Source organism: Mustela nigripes, chromosome 1 (assembly GCF_022355385.1).
Source record: "Mustela nigripes isolate SB6536 chromosome 1, MUSNIG.SB6536, whole genome shotgun sequence".
NCBI classification, from domain to species: Eukaryota; Metazoa; Chordata; class Mammalia; order Carnivora; family Mustelidae; genus Mustela; species Mustela nigripes.
The window spans coordinates 117598089-117621399 of record NC_081557.1 but is presented as its reverse complement, the minus strand read 5'-3'; the positions used below and the strand labels follow the sequence as shown (position 1 = coordinate 117621399).

Below are 23311 nucleotides of genomic sequence, written 5' to 3'. Positions count from 1 at the left end.
CCCTCCCCCCCCCCCCCCCCCCCCCCCTCCCCCCCCCCCCCCCGCCCGGGGGGCGCCGCGGGGGGGGGGGGCGCCCCTCCCTCCCCCCCCCCCCCCCCCCCCCCCCCGCACAGACCAGGTCCAGCCACGCCCCACAGACAGAATCCAAAGGCAGAGAGATGGAGTGGTGGTAAAACAGAAGGGCATTTATTTGGGTGAGGCTGACAGCAAGAAACAGTGGACTGGCATCTCAAAGACTGTCTCAAAGGCTCAGAAAATACTCTCAGGTTTAGGTAAGGAAAATGGGGAGGGGGCCAACATGGGTGGGTGCGTGCAACGGGACAGGGAGAGTCAAAGCCATCATTGTCCCGGCACCGTCAGGGTCAGGATCTTGCTGGCCTGGGGGTACTCCTCCTTATGAAAGGGGCTAGTTTTGATTCCCAGCATGGGATGCTTTGCCCTTCAGGTCTTCCGTCTTTCCGTCTGAGCCCAGAGACAGGCTGGAGAGAAGAACCCACCTGAAAAGTGTGAGGTCAAAATGGAGGCAGCCGAACTCCTCCTTCCCCTGCCCTGACTTGCTTGTTAGCCCTGCCTGTGGGTGGGTTCCCCAAGATGGATGGAGCAGGTCAGGGGAGAGGTCGGAGTCTTGCCTTTGATTGCGTCACTTCTCTGTGGGGAAGTCAGGGGTGGGATCCTTCAACCTCCTGGCCCACATTTTTCTTTGCAGGCACTTGGGTAGAAGTAATCTGCCATAATTCTTAGGAACGTCCCTACGAAATCGGATGCCTCAGAAATCAGGCTGTGTTTGCTTCCTTCTTTAAAAACAGTGTTTTCCTAAGTGGCTCATGGATGGAGGTGAGGTGTTTGATCCCCATTTTCAGTTCACTTTGTGTGTCTGATCGCTAAATGTCATACATTACAACTTCCCATGAGCAGCAGCCTTGTGGCCTCACAGGGATACGCCGTCAGCCGTGTGCTGCCATTCCTTCTCTTCTGCAAGTCTCCAAGTTGGCCAGGTCTGAGAGTGGTACACAATTTACATTCTGAGCCCGCATGGCCCCCACCCTGTGCTTTGCTTTGCGGAAAGGTCAGATTCCCCAATCTCCTAGCTCTTTTATCTCTCCCCTCCCCCTGCAAAAATCCAGCACCAAGATTTGTCCTGGGTCTTCCAACTACCTCTCCACCCCTCCAAACCTAACAATAATCCATCACTGTTATCTCATTTGGTGTTTACAAAGCACTTTACAGCCATTGTTGCGAGTTTTTCCTCTTATTTGCAAAGTACTTTACAACTATTATTACAAGTCTGTCCTCGGAGATGGGGTAATGCTGACCCATTTCCGAGAGTGTCGGGTTCCCACTGCCTTCTAAGTGGCTGGACCCATTCCTATGATGCCCAGCAATGGAAAGGTAGGGCTTTCATAAGTGAAGGTCACAGCTGCACCCTTAGAAATCAGGCAGAGAAACTTGTTTCCGGGCCCCTGCCCACTTGCCCTTTGGGAAGCTCCACCCAGCATGTTTCTAATGAAGGCATAAGAGATGATGGTTACCAGGGTTCACACTGGAGGATGTTCCTGCCGCTGGGGCTCACTGCCTATTACCTCCCACTTCTGGCAGCCTGGCTGCTAAGCAGCAGGGTTTGTACTCCCCTTTCTTCTGTCCAGGGTAGGGGTGTATGTGTATGATGCAAAAGAGGAAAATAGTCCCCCCATAGCGGACTGGGAGCTGCTTAAGGTGATCAAAAGTCTTTGTTTTTGTTTTAATTTTTTATCAGATTTTTTTTTTTTAAAGAGGCAACTATGGCATTCCAGAATGGCATTTTTAAGAAAGAAAAGACCACTTTATAATAGCTAGTCTACCAAAAACCCCCTCCTCCCTGGGGGCCTTACCTGCCATCAGGGTGGGCCTAGCAGTTTATGCGTTGCCCTTTTCATTTAAGGTGAGGGCTAAACATTTTCCTCGATTGTTACCCTGTCTTTGTAATAATCATTTAAACTTCTGTAACATGTTGTTGAGTAGGTTGGATGGCAAGCCTTTCTGATAGAAAACATGGAAACTTCTGTAGATTTGGAGGGGTAGTTGACTGTAGAGAGACTGGGTACATCTGACAGGGTGCCTTGAGGAACCATGGCCTTGACCTCCTATCCCATTTTTTCCTTTGGCTACTGTCATTCACAGCAGACCCTTTAATATGGGTCTGACTTCTGCACTTCCCACCCTAGACAAGAAACATCTGCCATACAAATCCCAGCTTGGTTAAGGTGGGTTCTGAAAATGAGTTGAGCCTTATTATTAACTCATTATTGGTATTTTGGCCCAATTTGCCCAACTCGGTTATTAGCCTTCTGAGAATAAGTTTCCCTCTTAGCTTTTGGGACATCTATCAGAGTGCTTTAATAGCAGATGCTCAGTAAATATTTGTTAGTGACAAATACATATTTGCCAACCTCCAGGGCCTTTTCCTGGCCAGTAAAATAATTGCCTTGAATGTAACCTATTCTGTGAGGCAAGTGTGAAGGAGTTTCTAAGGCAAACCTTTGTGTCGGGGTTTCAATAAGGCCAGTAAGTAGCAGAGAAACCTGTAATTGCCAGGATGGCTTCTTCGATGAGATTCTGCCCCTGCATATAAAACCAGAAGTGTGAAGAGAAGAGGAGCTTTCCCCTCCAAAAGAGGACCAGATTATGAGGTTTTTGTCTCTAGGGTCTTCTTGAGATAAACCAGAACATGGGAAAGAAGCTGATTTGTCTCTCTCTTTTTTTTAAAAGGTATTTTCAAAAAGGTTTTATTAATTTATTTGAGACTTAAGAGAGAGCATGAGGAGGGAGGAGGGGCAGAGGGAGAAGCAGACTCCCCACTGAGCAGGGAGCCCAATGCGGGGCTTGATTCCAGGACCCCAAGAGGCAGATGCATGACCGGCTGAGCCACCCAGCGACCCCTGGTTTGCTATCTTTAAGAGGAGGAGAGTGTGATTCTTTATCTGTGAGACCTACATACTGGAATATTTATGAATGAAATGGTAGAGCGTCTGGGGTTTCCTTCAGTTATTCAGGACGGAGGAAAGAGGGTGGAGAGATCCATGGGAAAAGACTGGCCACAAATTGTTGGAGACTGGATGATGATTAAATAAGAGTTCATCCTGTCCACTTTTGAGTGTGTTTAAACCTTTCCATAATTAAAAAAAAAACGGAAACAAAACCAACCAACCAACCAAACAAACAAACAAACAAACAAACAAAAACCCAACGGAACAGGAGGGTTGCATTAGCTTTGGCCTGGGAAAATGATCTGAAACAGTCCTCCATCCCCAAGCACGATTTAGGCTGGAAGACCATGTATTGGTTCAATTTTGAGGCTGGAGTGCCATCTAGTGTTCATTGCAAACACCCATCCAAAGGACGACCTTGCAAGTAAGTGCCTCTCCTTGCTCTAAGGTCCTTCTGTGAACTCCGGGTGAACAGGGTTGACTGGCTCCCGGCAAGGGCAGCACTTGCGGGTTTGGAGGTGGAGGTGGAGGTGGCTATGATGGTGGCGAGGGTGGTGTGTGGGCTCATTCCTTGCCTCACCCTGGCTCAGAGCAGCAAACTCGGACGGGACTTGTTTTGTATGCGGCTCTGAAAGCAGGTGACCTTGCTGGAGTGTTCTCAGTGTGACCCAGGTGCAAAAATAGCCTCGCTTGTGACCGGTGTGTGCTCAGCTCCCTGGCCTGAACAAATAGCCCCTCACACCTGCACATTGTTGACTCGGTGTGGACACACAGCTACTTGTTTGCAGGTGCAAATGACTGTTTGTGTACCCAGAGTTGAGGGAGGGCCCCCCACCATCCTCTTCTTCAGCCCACGTTCCCTTACAGCAAGTAACTGGGCCACAGTACTAGGAGAATGTGTGACCTTAAAATCCAGTGCTAGGTCCTGGTGGAGGGAGAGCTCTTAAAACCCCTCCTCTCCAAGTATCCCCCGCCCTGTTGTGAGAGAGGAATCCACTCTTGCCTCTGGTATTAGGACAAGAATGGTCCAATTTCCAGGGTAGCTGCATTTAGGGACAGAAAATATGGGTGGAATATAAAATATTCTTCAAAATAGGAAGCGGTGTATATGGAGTCAGGGAGATTTCTGGAACTTCTGAGCCAGGCTTTGTACAGATCATACGGAATAAGAAACCTGGCCCAGCCTATCTCAGCAGGGCAACTGCAATGGGCATGAGTGAAATTTGTCAATTGTAAAACTCAGTAGACCTGGACAATAGAGTTGGGGGGGTGAGTGAGTGTAGGAGACTGAGAGTGGTGGCAGTGTGTCCAGGGAAGTGAGTGACCCTAAGTCACTGTTGCTTGCAATATGGACCTATATTTTATGGACCAAGAAGCAGAAAAATCTGTCAAACTCTGATACAGCATATCATACAGATGCACTGAAATGACAAAAATGAGTGAAAATGAATCACAGCCTTTTTTGCAGGGAAGTTTGAAAATTTTGAAAACTTTCCAAAAATGTAGTCCCTTTGGTTAATTCCTTAGGAGACTCCCCTAGGAGTAGAATTACTAAGGAATAGGCAGAAATGCTAAGAATTGTACACAAAATGAGCAGAAACTGGGTAGAGATTAAATAAAAGTTTAATGATAACGAAGGATGGCACATTGGTATGATGGGATTCCGTACTATGCTGAAATGAGTTGATGAAAAATTTCTAATTTGGGAAAAATACCTTGGTATCATGTGAAATAAATAGGCTCAAAATTATGTAGCTTGACCTCGACTAGGCAAAGTATGTGTCAAGACATGAAGTATTGCAAAGGTTAGAATAGAACAAAAGGTTAATAACACTGGTGATCTTGGAATCAGAGGATTACATATCATTTATATTTTCTTTTTTTTTTTTATTTGACAGAGAGAAACACAGCAAGAGAGGGAACACAAGCAGGGGGAGTGGGAGAGGGAGAAGCAGCCTTCCTGCTGAGCAGAGAGCCTGAGGTGGGGCTTGATCCCAGGACCCTGGGATCATGACCTGAGCCCAAGGCAGAGGCTTCATGCCTGAGCCACCCAGGCGCCCCCATTTGTATTTTCTTTACACATTTTAATTTCTAAATTTTATGGAGCAAATCTTTTGTTTGTTTGTTTTTTAAATAATTAAAATAAAATAAAATATTTTTATTGAAAGCGAAAAGGAATCTGAATTTTGAAGGGAAAAAAGAGAGGAGAAAGGTCTGGGTGGAATTCAGCGTTGGGTGAGAACCTCAGGGCTAGGGGCTCTGAAGGAGAGAGAGGGACAAAAATGCAGGCTGCTGGTGGTCGCTGGCCGAGTCTTCCTTTCCTCGTGACCAGGGAGAGCCTTGCTGCGATTGCCTGCGATGCCCAGAGTACAACTGTCTACTTCCCCTGACAGTCCTGTGAGCTGAGCCTCCAGTGCTTGAGGTCCGAGCCCAGAAAATGGAGCCCCCCCCCACCTGATCCTCCTTGTACTCCTTGCAAGGAGAGGGCATCATGTCCTCGGCCTCTGGATTCTCCGATGTCAAGTTTTCTGGGCACAAACAGAAAGAATTAATCCTCCATCTTCTTTTCCACCCAGTAGATATGTTTGATGACTTCTCGGAAGGCAGGGAGTGTGTCAACTGTGGGGCCATGTCCACCCCGCTCTGGAGGCGCGACGGGACGGGGCATTACCTCTGCAACGCCTGCGGCCTCTACCACAAGATGAATGGCATCAACCGGCCCCTGATCAAGCCCCAGCGCCGGCTGGTAAGCACGGACCCCAACTAGGCTCAAGTCCCCTAGTCATTCCCTCTCTCGGCACCTGGCAGCGGGGCTCACGCTTGGTGGGAAATTCCCAGGGTCTGAACTTTGGACTTAAGTTTGTTTGTTTGTTTTTTTAAAGATTTTATTTATTTATTTGACAGAGAGAGATCACAAGTAGGCAGAGAGGCAGGCAGAGAGAAGGAGGAAGCAGGCTCCCTGCTGAGCAGAGAGCCCAATGCGGGACTCGATCCCAGGGCCCTGAGATCATGACCTGAGCCGAAGGCAGCGGTTTAACCCACTGAGCCACCCAGGCGCCCCTGGACATACGTTTTTACAAAAGATTTTATTTATTTATTTGAGAGAGATTGAGCACAAGCAGGGGGAGGGGCAGAGGGAGAGGGAGGAGCAGACACCCCACTGAGCAGGGAGCCCCACAAGGCAGGGCTTGATCTTGGGATTCCGGGATCGTGACCTGAGCCATAGGCAGAAACTTAACCGACTGAGCCCCCCAGGTGCCTCTCAGGTCATCTTTAAAAAAGAAGGTGTGGGTGGGTGGCAACGCAGTAATTTCTGATATCTTTAGAGTTAGCTCCAGTAGCTAGGATGTTCCAGACCGTCTAGTTTAAGCCCTTCGTTATGCAGAAGTGAAAAGTGAGGCTCAGCACAGCCAACAGCCTCGCCCACGGTCACAGGAATACCGAGTCTCCCATCTGGAACCAGAGTCCGGGCTTCCTGGTTCCCAGTCCAGCCTTGCCTTGGACATCTCCTGTTTTCACATCAACCCCACAAGGAAGGGGAACTCTTCCTTACCCTGTTTTCAGCTGAGGAGTTAATAAAACCCAAAGCACAGGGGGAGATTAAGCAGAGTGTGCTGGGCCCTACAGCTGGGAAGGTTTGTAATGGGGTTTTTGGTTCTTGGCTCTGTGGTCTTTTCTAGTATAATTTGATTTGGGCCAACACAAGCTAGGCTTCATGTATATTAGGGAGGGAGGAACAGAGGGGTTAAGCCCTGACGGTTAACTTTCTTGGGGTCCCAAGGCCCATCCAGCCCCTGATGACACTTGAATGCAGTAATGCAGTAATTCTTCCTCACATTTATTCTACTTTTGAGGAAAGCTTTTCTGCCTCAGGGCCCTGCCTGAGAAATGACTGATATGCCACTAATGCCAGTGAGGATTAGAATTCACTGTCCGCCTGCCGCTGAAGTCCCTGTTCTACCCCGCTCCCAGCCAGGAGGAGCTAACGTGAGGGGAGAAACCGGTCCTTCAGCTGCTCGGAGGTTCTTCAGGGCTCTGCTTGATGACCTCGCCACCCACTCAGGGCGGGACAGCCCCTCGGGGCTCCCCCTGACGTAAAAGCAGCAGCGGGCCTTCCGCTTGGACATGAAGGGTCTGCTTCTCTGTTGCAGTCGGCTTCCCGCCGGGTGGGCCTGTCCTGTGCCAACTGCCAGACCACCACCACCACGCTGTGGCGCCGCAACGCCGAGGGTGAGCCGGTGTGCAATGCCTGCGGCCTCTACATGAAGCTCCATGGCGTGAGTAGCCCATCCCGCCCCCGCCCCCCAGCCGCACCGGGGGTCCCATCCCCTAGCTCTCACTGGTCCTCCCACTTGCAGACATGACGTCATTGTTGCCCTCTCTGCCAAGACACTGAGATTTGGAAGGAAACTTACAGGCTGTCTTGGACCGTGTGGGCTGCCATAAGCACCGCAGACCCAGTGGCCTGTATACAACAGACATTTACTCCCACATTCCTAGAAGCTGGGAGTCCGAGCTCTGGAGCCAGCGTGGTCAAAGGCTGGTGTAGATTTAGAGGATTGCTCTCTTATGGAATTGATTGGCATGTGACTCTTACTGCAAGTGTTCATGGGGAAATTTCCCTCAAAGTAACTTTTTTTTTTTTTTAAGATTTTGCTTATTTGATACACACACACACAGAGAACACTCAAGCAGGGGGAGTGGCAGACAGAGGGAGAGGGAGAAGCAGACTCTCCTGCTGAGCAAGGAGCCCAATGTGGCGCTTAATCCCAGGACCCTGAGATCATGACCTGAGCAGAAATCAGGAGTCTGATGCCCATGAACTGAGCCACCCAGGTGTCCCTGGCAGTACTTATTAAGGATAAAAAACACATGTATCTTTTGACCAGCAGCTCTGCCTTTGGGAAACTGGCCTATAAAACAATAAAAGAATCAGTATGTAATGATGTTTGAACTGTTGACTGCTGCAGTATTTGTACTGGCAAAAACTAGAAACCATTTTAAAGCATCATAAAGGAATGGTTGATTAGATTGCGGCAATACTATGTTGGGGAATATTGTACAGAAATTTAAAGAAATACCAAATTAGAGCCATGTATCTTGACTTGGAGTAACAAAAAAGCATACTGCAAAGTAATATACATACTATGCTCCCATACTATGGGGGTGTGGGTGTGTTAAACACAGACAGATACAGATGGATGCATGGATGTGCACACATGTACATACATGTGTAGATCTGTATGTGTGCGTACATGTTGGCAGATGTTTTCAAGTGTAAGAAACATAAGAGGCCGGTCCTCCAGTTGCCCCACAGGACAGGATTGATAACAGAGGGAAGTTTTCTTTCTTTTTTTTAAATTAGTTTTCTTTCTTTTTTTAAATTAGTTTTTTAGTTTTAATTCCAGTGTAGTTAACATATGGTACTATTTTAGTTTCAGGTGTGCAGTATAGTGATTCAACGGGTTTGGGTTTTTTTTAGTTTATTTGAGGGAGAGGAGGGGTAGAGGGAAAGGGAGAGAGTATTAAAGCAGACCCTGTGCTGGGCAGGGAGCCTGCGCCAACACAGGGCTCAATCTCACAACCCTGAGGTCATGACTTGAGCCAAAACCAAGAGTCAGACACTTAACCCACTGCACCACCCAGGTGCCCCAGTGATCCAACAATTCTGTACGTTATTCAGTGCTCATCATGAGATGTGTACCATGTTTTCTTGTTAGTGAGAAAGAAAAAAATAGCCAAAATATAGTTAAGACCAGTCATAAGAAAATATACTTCTTTCTGCAGAAAAGTTTATCAAGGATGTTTGTTGAGTCACTTTGATAGAGAGAATGGAGGGAAAAAACCTTCAGTAGGGAAATGGTTGAAGAAACTCATGTTCTTCAATAGGGGAATGGTAGAAGAAATGGGGAAAGGAATATTATGCAGGTATTAAAAAGATTTTGTCCTTAAAAAATTAAAAAATAGAATTAGCATATGACCCTGCAATCCCACTTCTGGGTATAGATCCAAAAAGAATGGAAAGCAGAGCCTTGAACAGCTATGCATGTCCTCATGTCCACAGTAGCATTATTCACAATAGCCAAAGGTGAAAGCAACCCAAGTGTCCACAGTTGGGTAAGCACAATGTGGTCTGTCCATGCAATGGATTACCAGTCAGCCTTTAAAGGGACATATGTCCGGATACACAGTACCAGGTGGATGAACCTTGAAGTCATCATGCTAAGTGAAAGAAGTCAGTCACAAACGGACAAGTTTCATGTGATTCTACTTCCACGAGGTACCCAGACTAATCAAACTCATAGAGACAGAAAGTAGAATAAGGGCTGCCAGGGGCTGGCAGACGGGGAAATAGCAAGTTTGTGTTTAATGAGGACAGAGTTTCAGTTTTCAAGATGAGAAATGATCTGGAGAGAGACAGTGGTGATGGTTGTATGACATTGTGAATATCCTTAACACTACTAGAAAGGGTTGAGATGATAGATTTTATGTTATGTGTATTTTACACAATTTTTTTTAAAAGTATTGAGGTTGGTGGGGATAAACATGAGGGCTATATTCTTCTGAGGTCAGGATGGGCTTCAAGTGGGCCAAAGTCAGGGTGGGGGGCTAGAGAGAAGAGAGGACACTTTCCTCTAAAGGTGGGAATACTGTTGGATCCAGCTCTCAGTTGACCAGGAGGCAGGTTCAGGTTCACCTAACCGGCAGTAATTCTCTTAACCATTCCATTTTTTTTTTAAGGTTTTATTTATTTATTTGACAGAGATCACCAAGTAGGAAGAGAGGCAGGCAGAGAGAGAGAGGAGAAAGCAGACTCCCTGCTGAGCAGAGAGCCCGATGTGGAGCTCCATCCCAGGACCCTGGGATCATGACCTGAGCCGAAGGCAGAGGCTTTAACCCACTGAGCCACCCAGGCACCCCTTAACCATTCCATGTTTAATCTCTGAAGTGGGTAATTACTTTTCATTCAGTATTTCAGGCATAGCCTTTATGAGTCCCATCCAGGAGACAAGCACAGACCAGGAGTTAAAAGATTTGGTTGACCTGGCCTAAGAAACCAAATATGGGGAAGGCATGCTATTTAAAAATACTTGAAAGATGATCTAACAATTCTCTTCCCCAGACTGTTGTCTAGGCACCTGTGCGTGGTTCAAGAGCATGACACTTGACAGTCACTGCTTGTTTATGAGAAGTCAGTGCAATAAAAGTGTTGTCCATGGACAGTTTATCTCAGGACCTGGCCACAGGGCAGTCTCCCCAACATGATCTCTTGTTGCTCCCCACGGAAAGACCACATTTGGCTCCAACCAGACTTAATGCAGTGCTGAACTGCTCTAAGTAGAGTGACTTGAACTCTCAATTCACGGGGGCTGGCCCAGTGTCTGCCTATTTTCTCGGCATAATTATTAATAGCACCCCCCTTGTCCTTTTCATTGTGTCCTGATTTTGCTGATAAACTAAAGGTTTTTGCAGAAACTGTTCCTGCTGCCTGAAATGCCTGCCCCTTGTCTACTTGCCGACCTCTCACAACTTAGGCATCACCTCCTGAGTGAAGCCTTCATTAATATGGTCATGTACCACTTCCCCTCCTCCCCAGCTGGGAACACAGTTTAGTGTTTCTTCTCCATTCTCCCACACCACCTATGAGTTTGGTTGTTTCCTGCTTGTCTGTCTTTCCCAGTCAACTGAAACTCTGGAGGGAAGGAATGGTATCTTTACGCCTCTATTTCTCTAGGTGAGTGGAACACAGCACGTAGTATAGGAGCTCAGTACATATTTGATTCCTTTCTCCAGGTGTGCCGGGGGCTGACTTACCTATTCCCAGCCCCAAGGTTGGTAGAGGAATTGCTTAGATGTTGCCTTCTCATAGTGTGTGTGCATGTTTAAATACTGTAGCAGATCATGTATAAGTGGAAAACCATATATATTGACTTGTAACCCTCTAGGTCCCAAGGCCTCTTGCAATGCGGAAAGAGGGGATTCAGACCAGAAAACGGAAGCCCAAGAATCTTAATAAATCTAAGACACCGGCAGGTGAGGAAAAGAATTATGTGTAATTGTATGACTAACTCCGTAGCCCCCGGAGTATGTGAAAACCAGGTTTTCTTGGCTGGGTGGGCCAGCCCAGGCTAGGGAGACATGAGAGCATTGTGCAGCCCCCACTATTCAGGACAGAATGATAACTCAGGGAGAAGTAGCATCACCATGCAACATCTGGGGTGCTTTTATTTTTTTTTATTTATTTTTTTTTTTTTTAAAGATTTTATTTATTTATTTGACAGAGAGAGATCACAAGTAGGCAGAGAGGCAGGCAGAGAGAGAGAGGGGGAAGCAGGCTCCCTGCTGAGCAGAGAGCCCGATGTGGGGCTCGATCCCAGGACCCCGGGATCATGACCTGAGCCGAAAGCAGAGGCTTTAACCCACTGAGCCACCCAGGCGCCCCTGGGGTGCTTTTAAAGCAGGCTCAATTCAAGGTGCGTGATGACTGCCAGTTGCAAAGGCACTAGTGGTCCAGCTGGACCAGTTGGGGGCCAGAAACAGAAAAGAACACTACTTTTCACTCCATCTTCTGTGCTGCAGCTGGCCATTCAAGAGCTTGGTTCCTTTATGTTCTCCTTGAGATAACTGGGATCTAAGAAAACAGGACCCCATTAGTAAACCTTGATTTGTAAGCCAATGCACAGTTAACATCATGCAGTACCTAGCATTTTAGAAAGCTGTTTCACCATTAGTAGTTCATTGGTCCTTAAAGTTCCCCATATGACTCATTATCCCCATTTTACTCCTGAGCAAACTGAGGCGCAGAGAGGTTAGTAACTTAGCTAGAGTCACACATTTGTGCGTGGGTAGACCTGGAATTAAACCCCAAGTTTTTACACTTCCGGGTCCATATTCTGTCGCAGGTACCACTTTACCATCTCAGTTTCTAGGTGAAGAGTGAGGACAACTCATGTTTCTATCAAGAGTGCTCCCTCTTCAACACTGCTACCCAATTAAAGTTTTCATGGGAAATACTGCCATAGAAAGTAAATCTGCATAGAAAAGTAAATCAGTAAATACTGCCATAGAAAGTAAAATACTGCATAGAAAGTAAATCAGCTGATCTGATGGGAACTTTATCTTTTAATCTAAGGCATGACAAACAGATAGATTTCCCCTTTCCACTGCTGAGACCATAGCCAAAGTTCTCCTTTCCCAAATTCCACAGCACTTACCCCTTCGGGCAGTAAGTCTCCCTAGAATTTTCCATGTCTCACCCCAGTGGCCCTCTGCCTCTCTGCCTGTATCCGTACTGTCGTAGAAGTACAGCACCATGTCCTGGGGAACGTCATCACCTTATATGCCGCAGGGACAGGGAGAGCAATCATTTAGTTCAGGGGAACAGCCCCATCTTCGAAATACCAGATCCAGGGAGCCAGGTTAGGCAGCAAAACCTCATGTGAACAGATTCCACTATTTATTGCCTTTATTTATCTCATGTGTGGAGATTCACATCTTTTGCTGCAGAACCGTGAATGTATTTCATTAAGGGATGTTGCCTCCGGCACCACTGGAAGCATTCTATAACATACAGTTATGTTATAGAATATAACATATATAACATATAGAATGTAACATATAGAACATACAGTTATGGATTTTAATACCAGACACTTTTGAATCCTGAGACAAATGTGGTCTCAAGGGTTTGGAATCCAGGGTGGTGTGCCTGTCCCTTGAGAAAGTTCCCTTGACATTCTGGTATTTTCATGGGTCCCATTTGACAACCGCTGCCCAGCACTCATGAAGGACCCTGCCTCCCTCCCTGGCAGCTATAAATAACGCCATTAGCATGGACCTACCCTGGCTGTCTCCAAGGACTGCCATCCGTTTGCCTCTGCCCCTGGTCTGGGTGTCCTGACTCGGCCTTATTCTAGGTCCCTCGGGTGGTGAGAGCCTTCCTCCCGCCAGCAGCGCCTCCAGCAACTCCAGCAACGCAGCCACCAGCAGCAGCGAAGAGATGCGTCCCATCAAGACAGAGCCCGGGCTGTCGTCCCACTACGGGCACAGCAGCTCCATGTCCCAGGTACCCCCTTCCCCAGGCGGGGGGATAGGACCGCAGGTGGGACAGTGGTACACCGCCAAGGACCAGGTGTCTGGGTCAGCACTGGAACACGGGAGCTGTAGCTGGGCCCCAGCAGGTGGCAGCAGGAGCTGCTTGGTGGCCTTGGGGCCCCACTGAGGCTAGGGGTTGTCTGCATGAGGGTCTATTATTTTTTTTAATTTTTTTTTTTTTAAATTTTTCATGTTTTATTTGGTTTATAAAATTCACATTTTATAAACATATATTTTTATCCCCAGGGGTACAGGTCTGTGAATCACCAGGTTTACACACTTCACAGCACTCACCAAATCACGTTATTTTTTTTAATTTTTAATTTTTTTTTATGAGGGTCTATTTTAACACATCTGGTCAAGTTAGGATGATTTGGGCACACAGCTATGACGCACAAATGTTGAGTAGCTCCTCCATGCTGGGACCTTTGGATACAGGGAATGCGAAGGGACACATTGGGATACAACCCACAACCTGAGTCAGGCTGTGTGCCTTGAGGGATGGCCATATGACTGTAGCGGGCTGTGTAAGGTGGCACATGGGCTTTCTGGGCAGGCTGTCTCCTAAGTGAGAGGTGGTTTGGCCTTCACCTTGAAGGATGGATAGATGTTTTTTTAAGATTTTATTTATTTATTTGAGAGAGCGAGAACAAGCGCAAGAGAGAGCACAAGTCTGGGGGAGGGGCAGAGGGAGAAGCAGACTCTCCACTGAGCAGGAATCCCAATGCCGATGCCGGGACTCGATCCCAGGACTCTGGGATCATAACCTGAGTGGAAGGCAGATGCTTAATGACTGAGCCACCCAGGGGCCTCAGGATGGATAGATTTTAACAGGGGGAGAGGAAGGAAGATGACCCTCCTGGCATGGGCAAAGGTGTGGAAACTACAAGGGGCAGGGTGGGTGGGCACGGAGGTTTGGTGTGGAGGTCGTGGGCAGGGTGCCATTTAATGAGGGTCAGCTACAGCTCCGGCCTCAAATGTGTGTCCTGAAGATGGGTCAGCAATACTGTCATTTCCCTCTTTCGAATATGATGGCATTCCTACTCCCCAACCCCTTCCCTCTTTGGTTCCCCTGTTTGGGATGAGGATAGTCCCACACTTGGTCACTGTTTCCTATTAGTCCTGATCTGTTCTCTACGTGCACTTGAGGGAGGCTATATCCTAAAAAGCTTTTTACTGTCAAGGTAAAGGAGCTGGTCTCATAGAACCAGGAGAGCCAGGAGCCCCTTCTGGGTATGGAGATCCGATGGTGATAAAACCATGGAAAATGTCTCATGTAACTATCAGAGACTTCTGAGAAACCACAATATCCACACCTCTACTGGGTCCCAGTGCTCAGAAGCAGCAAATGAATCACACAGACCCTTCACATCCCATGGCACAGGGCTTTGGAAAAACGAGACACGTGCTGCTTGGTTTCTTATCCTGACCTTGTCCTCGGGTCCTCTCCCCTCATCCCTTTCCTGGCGGGGGAGCCAGCCTGGGGACATCTGTGTCATGGGGCTCCCCTCCCCAGCCCAAACCCTCCCCATCCTGAGTCCTGAGGAATGATCCCATTGAGCTCATCTTATACTTTTTGCTTACAGACGTTCTCAGTCAGTGCGATGTCCAGCCACGGGCCCTCCATCCACCCGGTCCTCTCGGCCCTGAAGCTCTCCCCACAAGGCTACGCATCTTCTGTCAGCCAGTCACCGCAGCCCAGCTCCAAGCAGGACCCTTGGAACAGTCTGGCCTTGGCTGACAGTCATGGGGACATAATCACTGCATAATGTCACCTCCTTCCCTCCTCAGATTCCTGCATGGACTTGGGACTTGGAGGATGGCAGAGATGAGGCTCTGGGGCCCCAGGAGCCAGCCCGTTCTGTTGGAGAATGACTCCAGAAGAACAACTGGGAAGAAACTTGAAATTGACAGATTGGTTAGGGGAAGTGGGTGTTGGATTATATCAGATGCCTTTCAAGGGTGGACTCCTGGGAAGAGCCCAGACTCTGACCTGGAAGAACCCACCCTTTACCATGAGCACATTTAAGCCCCTTCTGTGGACTAAGAGACTTCTCTGTTGTTTTCCAGCCCACCCCTCCCCCGTAGGGGACTCGATGTCCTTTTGCCCTGCCCTTTCACCACCGTGGCTGGAGATGGTGGTTTTTCCATGGTGTTCCCAGCACTGGGGTTCTGAGGGTTGGTGGAGGGGGCTAGGCGCTGGGACCTCTGGTCCAGCCTGAACCAGGGCACCTGTTTGACATGTGTGTGGATACAACAAGCCCCAGGCTGCTGCTGCCTCTGTCCAGCACTCCCCCTTGAGGCTTGGCACACCCCTGCATTCCTCAGTACCAAATCTTGACCCAGGAAGCCTCAGCTGTGGCTCCGATGCCACTGAATGCTTCATGGGGACACGGAGGAGAGGGCTGCTTCACCCACTGCAAGGTGTGCCTTGGCCGAATCACACCTTGGCAACTTCACCTCTCCCAAGTTCCTTTCCCTGGCTCTCGGCTCAAACCTCCAGTCCCTTCTCCTCACCCCCCAAGGCCTCTGAAAATAAAAATCCCTCCACTGCTGAGTGATTCAGCTCTCCCTTCAGCTTGAACAGGTGTCTCGCTCTGCGAAACAGGAGCTCGGCAGTCTAGCCACAGCAGCCTCCCCCTCAGCTGTGCCCCAAATCCTTCTTCCCTGTCACCCACAGTCAGGGTCTGAGGAAGTACAAAAAGGTTCTGCTGCTAAAGCAAGTTTGACAAACACTCATCTAAGACTTGAGATCCTTCCGGAGAGCATGTCTGGTAGACACCGTCTCCCTGGGGCTGGGGCCAGCCCCTGGGCCGGGCAGAGGCTTTCCATGGATTCTGGCTCTCTTGTACTTGGATTTCGCCAGTGCCGCTCTTGTTCTGTGGAGATGTGCCTCTTGGTCAGACAGCAGGCCAAGTTCATCCAAGGGGCGTGGAGCTCCAGCACCCACTTCCTTTCCTCAGCAGGAAGTCTGAGTCTCTTGTCCGGGAATCAAACAGCTCGGGATGTTGCAACATCAAAGGAAACACAACAAAACCGAACTCAGATGGAAAGACGATGACAGAGAAGACACCGAGGGTGGGCCCTGAGGGAGCCTCCGGCCCTGTGCTCTTCTGGAATTGGCCTTCTTCTGTCCATGTTGCTGTTCCTGCCCGTGATGCTGGGGCTCACAGAGACTCCTCTCTGCTGGGCCTCCTCAGCAGCAGAGCTATAGCTGACTGTGGCCTTCCTACATTCTCCCCCCAGAGGCCCAGCTCCCAACCCCCAAATCCTCCTGGCTGTAGCAGAGAATATTTTTAAACCAAGATTCTGTTTTAATCATCATTTACGTCGCTTTCTTCCGTGAAGGCCACCCTCGTGTACCTTCCTAACCCACAAACCTGTTAACATTGTCTTAAGGTGGAATGGCTGTAAAATCAGTATTTAACTAATAAATTCATCTGTACTCCTCTTTTCCTTCTCCTCCCTCAGAGGTCATTACTGGGAGGCTCGATGCTGCCCTCTGCGAGGTAGTCCCGAGTCACAGAGGCCCCTTCGCCGATCTGCCCACAGACTGCACAAAATCGTGTTCTCTCTTCACTCATGTATGGCAGTTGGCCAGGACTTCTTTATGAGACGCTGGCTAGTGAAAAGAACCCTCGTCCCAGCCCTGCTACTGACTAGTTTGCCACCTTGCCCGGTAACCTCTAGGCTTTGGTTTCCTAACAGAGGGTCGGGCCAGCCATTAACTAAAGTTCCTTTCACCCAACGGTTGCTGCCTGATGAAGGGGGCCATTTCTAGAGCTTTCCTCAGGGCCAGCGGGGTTGGGGGTGGGGCGTGAGGCAGAGCACAGAGTGGTGGTCTGTCCAGCCCACCTGGCTTAAGATCACCCTAACTTGTTCTTGCCCTCGTCCACTTCTTTATGGTTTGATCCAAACCAGCTTCTAGAGGGGAGATGAAAACTTGTCCCTTATCCATTTGTCTTCACCTGCTTAGGCGACAGAATGGCTTAATCACTTCATTGTAAAAGTGGGCTAGGAGTGGGGGTAGTGGGCCTGAGGCCACCCTCTGACTCAGTACCTGTGGGATGGAACCCACACAAGCAAACCCGTCCCAGTTCAGAGCTATTCGTGGTGGCCGCCTGCTGCTCTCACCTGGCTTTTGCCAAACCCATGGGCAACTGTGGCCTTGGCTTTTCAGAGCACCCCCATTATTTCTGAGCAGGTAAGGGGAAAAAAACTTAGGACAATCAAATTTTATGCAAAATTAGAAAAGCTTTTAAATTTGCTAAGGAACAGTTAACCTACTAAATAAACATAGGTATAATCCAGAAGAACGTGTAGTGGATGACTGACAACTACGAGTAATAAGAGATTCAAAAACATAAACCCTAGCAGGATTTATGCTGGTTTTGGGAAGCACACGTTTTCTGATGACTAAGTCTTGGCTGAAGACATTTGCCACTTCCCTTTAGGAATGGCTTTTCTTTTTTTTTTTTTTTAAGGTTTTATTTATTTATTTGACAGAGACACAGCAAGAGAGGGAACACAAGCAGAGGGAGTGGAAAAGGGAGAAGCAGGCTTCTGGCCAAGCAGGGAACCCGATGCAGGGCTCAGTCCAGGCCCTGGGATCATGACCTACACCAAAGGCAGATGCTTAATGACTGAGCCACCCAGAGGCCCCTAGGAATGGCTTTCAGAACAACCTCATTCTTTATAGAGACATAACTTGCTCTTCAGCTCAGATGGTATCAGCAAGCTGGATTCAGCTTTCCTGCTCTCCAGACTTGGTTGCTTCCCCAGATCGCGTCCATCCTCAGAAGAGGTCAAGTTGCTATCAATCAGGATATTCTAAAGGATGCAATTCCCCGAGGGGCAGGAAGTGGCTGGTGTGGGAGGATTGGAGGTGGGGAGGCTCTCTCAACGACAGCATCATTACAGTGATGTGGTGAGTGAAGCAGACAAGGCATGTGTCCAGGTTAATCAGTCCTTCACATTCTCACCTCTTGCTAGGGCGAAACCTTTGGAAGTGCAATTTAAAGTAATAGTCGGAGAGCATTTTTGAATTTTTGTAGCATGTTTAGCTGTGATTATACCTGGCTTGGGATGGTAAGAGTGAAAAATATGTTTGTATTCACTGGACATGCACCTCATGGAACTGGGTACGGGTTATTTGGAGGAACCTCCCACCTCTTGAGCTCCTAGAATTTGACACACCTGAATACTGAGTGCATAAGAAATAGCCATTTGGAAAGCTGCTTTTGGAGTGGAGGGGTTTTTTTGTTGTTGTTGTTGTTTGCTTTTTAATCATTTTCTGACATTGGAGACTACTCTTCAGATCGTGTCCTTGCCCTGCTTGAAGCTAGAACCAAATGCCATCTCCCGTAACAACCCAAATAGGTGTGTCATCCCATAACCAAGGACCAGCCTCAGAGCTTCAAAGTTTAGCCTGGGAGGTGGAACCTGGATTCCCAAGGTCTCTGCTCCCTGACGCTTCTTTCATTTCAGCCACTGAGGCCTCTGTCCTGAAGCCTCCTGGGGCATGCTGCTATTCTAAACCACACTGGGTCCAGGACGATTTTACTCTCCCCTTTAGGGTCTGTGGCATGTCACTCGCAAACAGACTGTTCAGTAACTGTGAGAACTAAACAATCCAAGTGCAGAGAACATGAAAACAGACCTCATTTTTCCAAGTCCGGTTCGATTTTGGTCTGAAGCCTGGGAGGGCATGAGTTCAGTTTTGCAGAGGTGATCTACAGTGGTGCTGGCAGTTACCAGGAACAGAGGAGTTCAGATAAAGCCTGCAAGGCACCCAGCGCTCGGGCCCAGCCTCTAGAAGTGGTTGCAGGCTCTTTGTGGGGAGGTCTTCAGATGGACACAAAAAGGGAACTTCTGCTGAGTGAAGGGTGATAAATGAGACCCCCTTGCCTACACTTCATACACACACACAGGCACGCACGCACGCACACTCACACACATACACACACTCCATCCCCTCCTCTTCCTGCTCTCTGGTGATTGCCTTCTGTCCTACAACTGCGGTGGCCCCCTTTCACCTGAGAAACGAGGATGGGCCCACCTCCACCTATCCTTTTATAAGGATTTTATAAGGTTTAGAAGAGGTTTTTAAATAGGGGCACCTGCTGTTCTAATCATGGAGCAGTGGCAGGTTTCTAACCAGTGAAACTCTGATTGCGAGGAGTTACTCAGAAGCAGCACAATACTGGTACATAGACCATACTGCAGACCCTTTACAAGGGCTGCAGTCTCTCGTGCAGCCTCTTCTTTTTTTTTTTTTTAAGATTTTATTTATTCATTTGACAGATCACAAGTAGGCAGAGAGGCAGGCAGAGAGAGAGGAAGGGAAGCAGACTCTCTGCTGAGCAGAGAGCCCGATGCGGGACTCGATCCCAGGACCCTGAGATCATGACCTGAGCCGAAGGCAGCGGCTTAACCCACTGAGCCACCCAGGCGCCCCGAGATGTAAACAATTTAGACTTCTCATTTCCTCCCTTGTTCTTTTCCTTTGGAACTCAAGAAAATAAAAAATTGGCAATATCTGTTATTTCTAGGGTTCTTGATTATCTGAGACGGTTGAGCTGGGATGGGGGATGGGTATAGTAAGAAAAGACTGAAGTAACAGAATCCTCAATAGGCGGACAAAACAATAGGTAATGTGCTTTTCATCCTAAAGACAATGCTCTATTATTCAAAGAATCCCCCAGCACTGCTCTAGTCATATGGGTGGGAAACACTTCCAGGAGGTCAATACCACCCCCCACCCCCCCACCCCCGCCTTGACATCCTTGACAGCTGTTTCCTGGGGCAGCTTGCCTTGCAGATATCCTTAATATGGCTTCCAGCCTTATCACAGCCAAAATCCCCTTCACCCCATCCCACACCTGTCATAATTCTCATGATTTGAAACTGTTTTATTTACATGATTATTTAGGCTTTTCCTCATTTTTCACAGATCAAAGACAGAACCACATGTAAGTGACACCTCCATTTTCAAAAGAAGGAAGACATAACTGCTAATCCCTGCTAACAAGCACCAGATAGTTGATACACTGAGCTGGTTGACCTCCCATCCATGGCAAGGACATCCAGTTTGGTTAGCTTTATGATCCCGGTGTGGCAATTAGATGGATGGTTACCTTGGGCCGTTTTGACTATTTAAAAACAGCTTATGGGTTCTTACTGGGTGAATCACAGGGCCCCAGAGGTTCTAGAAGGGGACCACTGTTGTATACTCCTGCAATGAATTCCATACCCATCTCTATCCATGCTTCTTCCTCAAACACTGAGGGAGGAAGTCTACCAGAAAGAGCCAAAGATGGAACCTGCAATTTCAGAATTATAGTTCGGTTTGGCTGTCATCTAGCTGCAATAGTTGGGGGCAGTTCACCAAAAGGCTCTTCCCCTTAGCATCTTTATCTGTGAAATGCTTTGGACCTAGGAGATCTTTAAGGTCCCTTTGAGTTCTACGCAGTCATGATTGCTCCAATAACCTGAAATCATCCTTGCCATGCTGCCTTTCCTTTTTGTCATGTTGTGAGAATGGTCAGGAAAAGACATAAAGACATTATTCCCCAGACACACACTGAACTTGGTTTAGCATCCAGGATTGGGCCAATGGCTCTGAAATTATAAGAAAGGGGCTCAAATCTCAATCTTTTTTTTTAAGATTTTATGTATGTATTTATGTATGTATTTATTTATGTATTTATTTATTTATTTAGGAGAGAAAGCACAAGCAGGGGAAGGGGCAGAGGAAGAGGGAGAAGCTGAGTCCCCGCTAAGCAGGGAGCCCAAAGTGGGGCTCAACCCCAGAATCCCAGGATCCCGGGATCATGACCTGAACTGAAGGCAGATACCCAACTGGGTCACCCAGACACCCCACCTCTCTCTCAATCTTACGTGCTCTTGTTGATACAGATGAAACCTCAGCGTCCCAATATCTGAAAAGTTTCCTCTGGAGACTCCAGGCTGAGGTTCTTCAAATGGAAAACTGTACCTTTTTCTTGTGACCTAAGTAATGACTTAAAAATGTTTCAGTAGCTATACGTACAATAAGTATCATGTCACAAAGTAGCCATCCTGGAGACTACTTTTTCCAAAGTTGCAGCCATTTTATAAATACATGTTCGAATTCCCTTTAGATTCCCTTTAGACAATATGCTCATCTCAATCTAAGAGAACCAGGCTATGGCTTCTTAGCCACATTTAGTTTGGGGCCCCAAGTAGAATTAAATCGCTTGACCGATTTTTGTCATCAGTCCTTTCTAAATGTCCCTCATAAGGTTAGGAATTTGTCATCGGTGACAAGCTACTAAGGAATGTTTTGCAGACTCTGAAAGGGTCTGATGCCAGCAAAGGAGGCAGGGGAAGTGGGAAACATTTTTCGGGTCTTCTGCGGCAGCCACACTGCAGAGGAAAGCATGCTGTGTGTTAGTTCTGGTGCATTTTCTTAAATCCAATGATGCAGGTGTCTTCCCTCACTACACAGCTGCACTGAAGAGGTTTGAGAGGGACCACAGGTCATGGAACTGAACACACTTCTGAGGCTTCCTGCAGGGTCCTGCATAGAGAGCATTCTAAGTAAGTCATTTCTGCAATTTGGGGCAGTGGTTTTTGTTTTGTTTTGTTTTGTTTTTTTAAGATTTTGGGGGTCCAGACCTCTCTGAAAATATAATAAAAACCAGACCCACTTTCTCAGAAAGGTACCCATACCCTGAGATTTTGCACACTATTCACTATTTTAAGGGTTTTATAAACTCTGGAAACTTCTCCATACACCCCAGGTTAAGAACTCCTGCTCTCAAGGCTCTGCTTTAGTCTAGTGCTGCAAGACTCTGTTGGCCAAACTGACCGGGTCAACTCCATCCAGGGTATCCTGGCCCTTGGTAGGACCTTTCTATTAAAGCTGTGAAGTCAAGCAGTCAAACAATCTCAGGGCAGTTGTCAAGGGCCCTGGTGCTGCTTGGCGCCCAGGAGGTCCTGCAGCCTAAAATCTAGCTATTCTCATGAGGACACCCTCACTAGGAATTCCTGGGAGCTTCTGGGTCTGAGTCTGTGGGAATACGATGCGGCTACAAGACACAGGCTGCTAAGGATTTGGGGAAGTTAGTATTGCCAAGGTTTCCAGTAGATGGCCTGGGAGAGTCAAACTGAAAGAAAACTGGACCCCGCTAGAAGAAAGGATACCTGCATTGGGAGACCAGGTCTGACTCATTTACAGATCATGAGGGGTCTCGGGGATCATCTGGTCCAAGCCCTCCTGTCTCATTGTTGAGGGAATTTGCCCAAAGCCATGGAGCTGGTGTGAGGAAGAGCCACTCTTAAGCACCTACCCGTCTAGGGAGGCTCCTAAGAGGCTCCTGAGACGGGCACTGAGGTCCCATCCGTGCAGTTACTGCACTCACCATGTGGGGGCACCAGTGTTCTCCTCACCTGTGGTCACCAGACTATAAAAGCCTGATTTTCAAGCAGAGGTCAGCCCAGAAATCATGCTAAAAAAATGTATCTACTGCTTATTAAGCACCAGTGCAGGTCAGACTCTGCTAGTAGATTTATATATGCACATAACACATGTATATCCCTCACAGTCATGTTTCCAGCACAAAGAAGATACGACCCCTGGATTTTAAGTAACTCACTAAAGGTCACAAAACTCATATGCCTCTAGACACAGGTAAAACCTCCTCTCTGTGGTTCAGAATCCCCAAACTCTTTCTTTGGTAGTCTTATTCCTCACCAGATTCTACTGTTTTTCTCCTATTCCTTTTTCACCGACTTTGAGGTGGCTGTATATTCGATTTTCATGTTCACTGTAACTTTAATTATGTTGGAGAAATCAGAGGCACAAAGGAAGACAGAGAAGTTGGTTGCATGGCCCTTAGAAAGCTAGGTGCTGAGACCCAGGCTCCTGTGGGCTTTGGGGTTGCCCCAAATCCAGGAGGCGAATAATAATAACTAAAACATACTGAACTCTAGGCCAGAGAGATTTATGTGAATCATCTCAGTAAGTCCCACATTGGCCCAGTAAGTTACGCATTTCACTCCATTTTACAGATGAAGAAACTGAGGCACAGAAAAGTAAATTACTTGCCCAAGCTCCATCCACTGAGTGGTGAGATTTGGACTCAGGTAGTCTGATACAGAAACAGTATTCTTCACTTCACTGCTATTCTATAGATATACTCTTTTAGGAGTTTGTCCTTCTCCAACCTTATTGTCTTAGAATGATGTTTACATACACTTCCAGAGCACTT

The 23311-nt window shown here is 47.8% G+C and overlaps 1 protein-coding gene across 3 annotated transcripts in view; it reads left to right on the top strand.

Moving 5' to 3' along the window:
- The window catches only part of GATA4 (GATA binding protein 4), an 83760-nt gene extending 67262 nt beyond the window's left edge, over window positions 1–16498 (top strand). For 2 of the 3 annotated variants that reach the window (XM_059393381.1, XM_059393370.1), the window contains exons 3-7: window positions 5540–5709; window positions 7115–7240; window positions 10910–10997; window positions 12881–13029; window positions 14645–16498. In XM_059393381.1, coding sequence (XP_059249364.1) covers window positions 5540–5709; window positions 7115–7240; window positions 10910–10997; window positions 12881–13029; window positions 14645–14827 — 716 coding nt within the window. In that variant the 3' untranslated portion in view covers window positions 14828–16498. The remainder of the gene's footprint in view (window positions 1–5539; window positions 5710–7114; window positions 7241–10909; window positions 10998–12880; window positions 13030–14644) is intronic. The other variant, XM_059393392.1, reaches the window with a different exon arrangement.
- Window positions 16499–23311: the final 6813 nt, after the last annotated feature.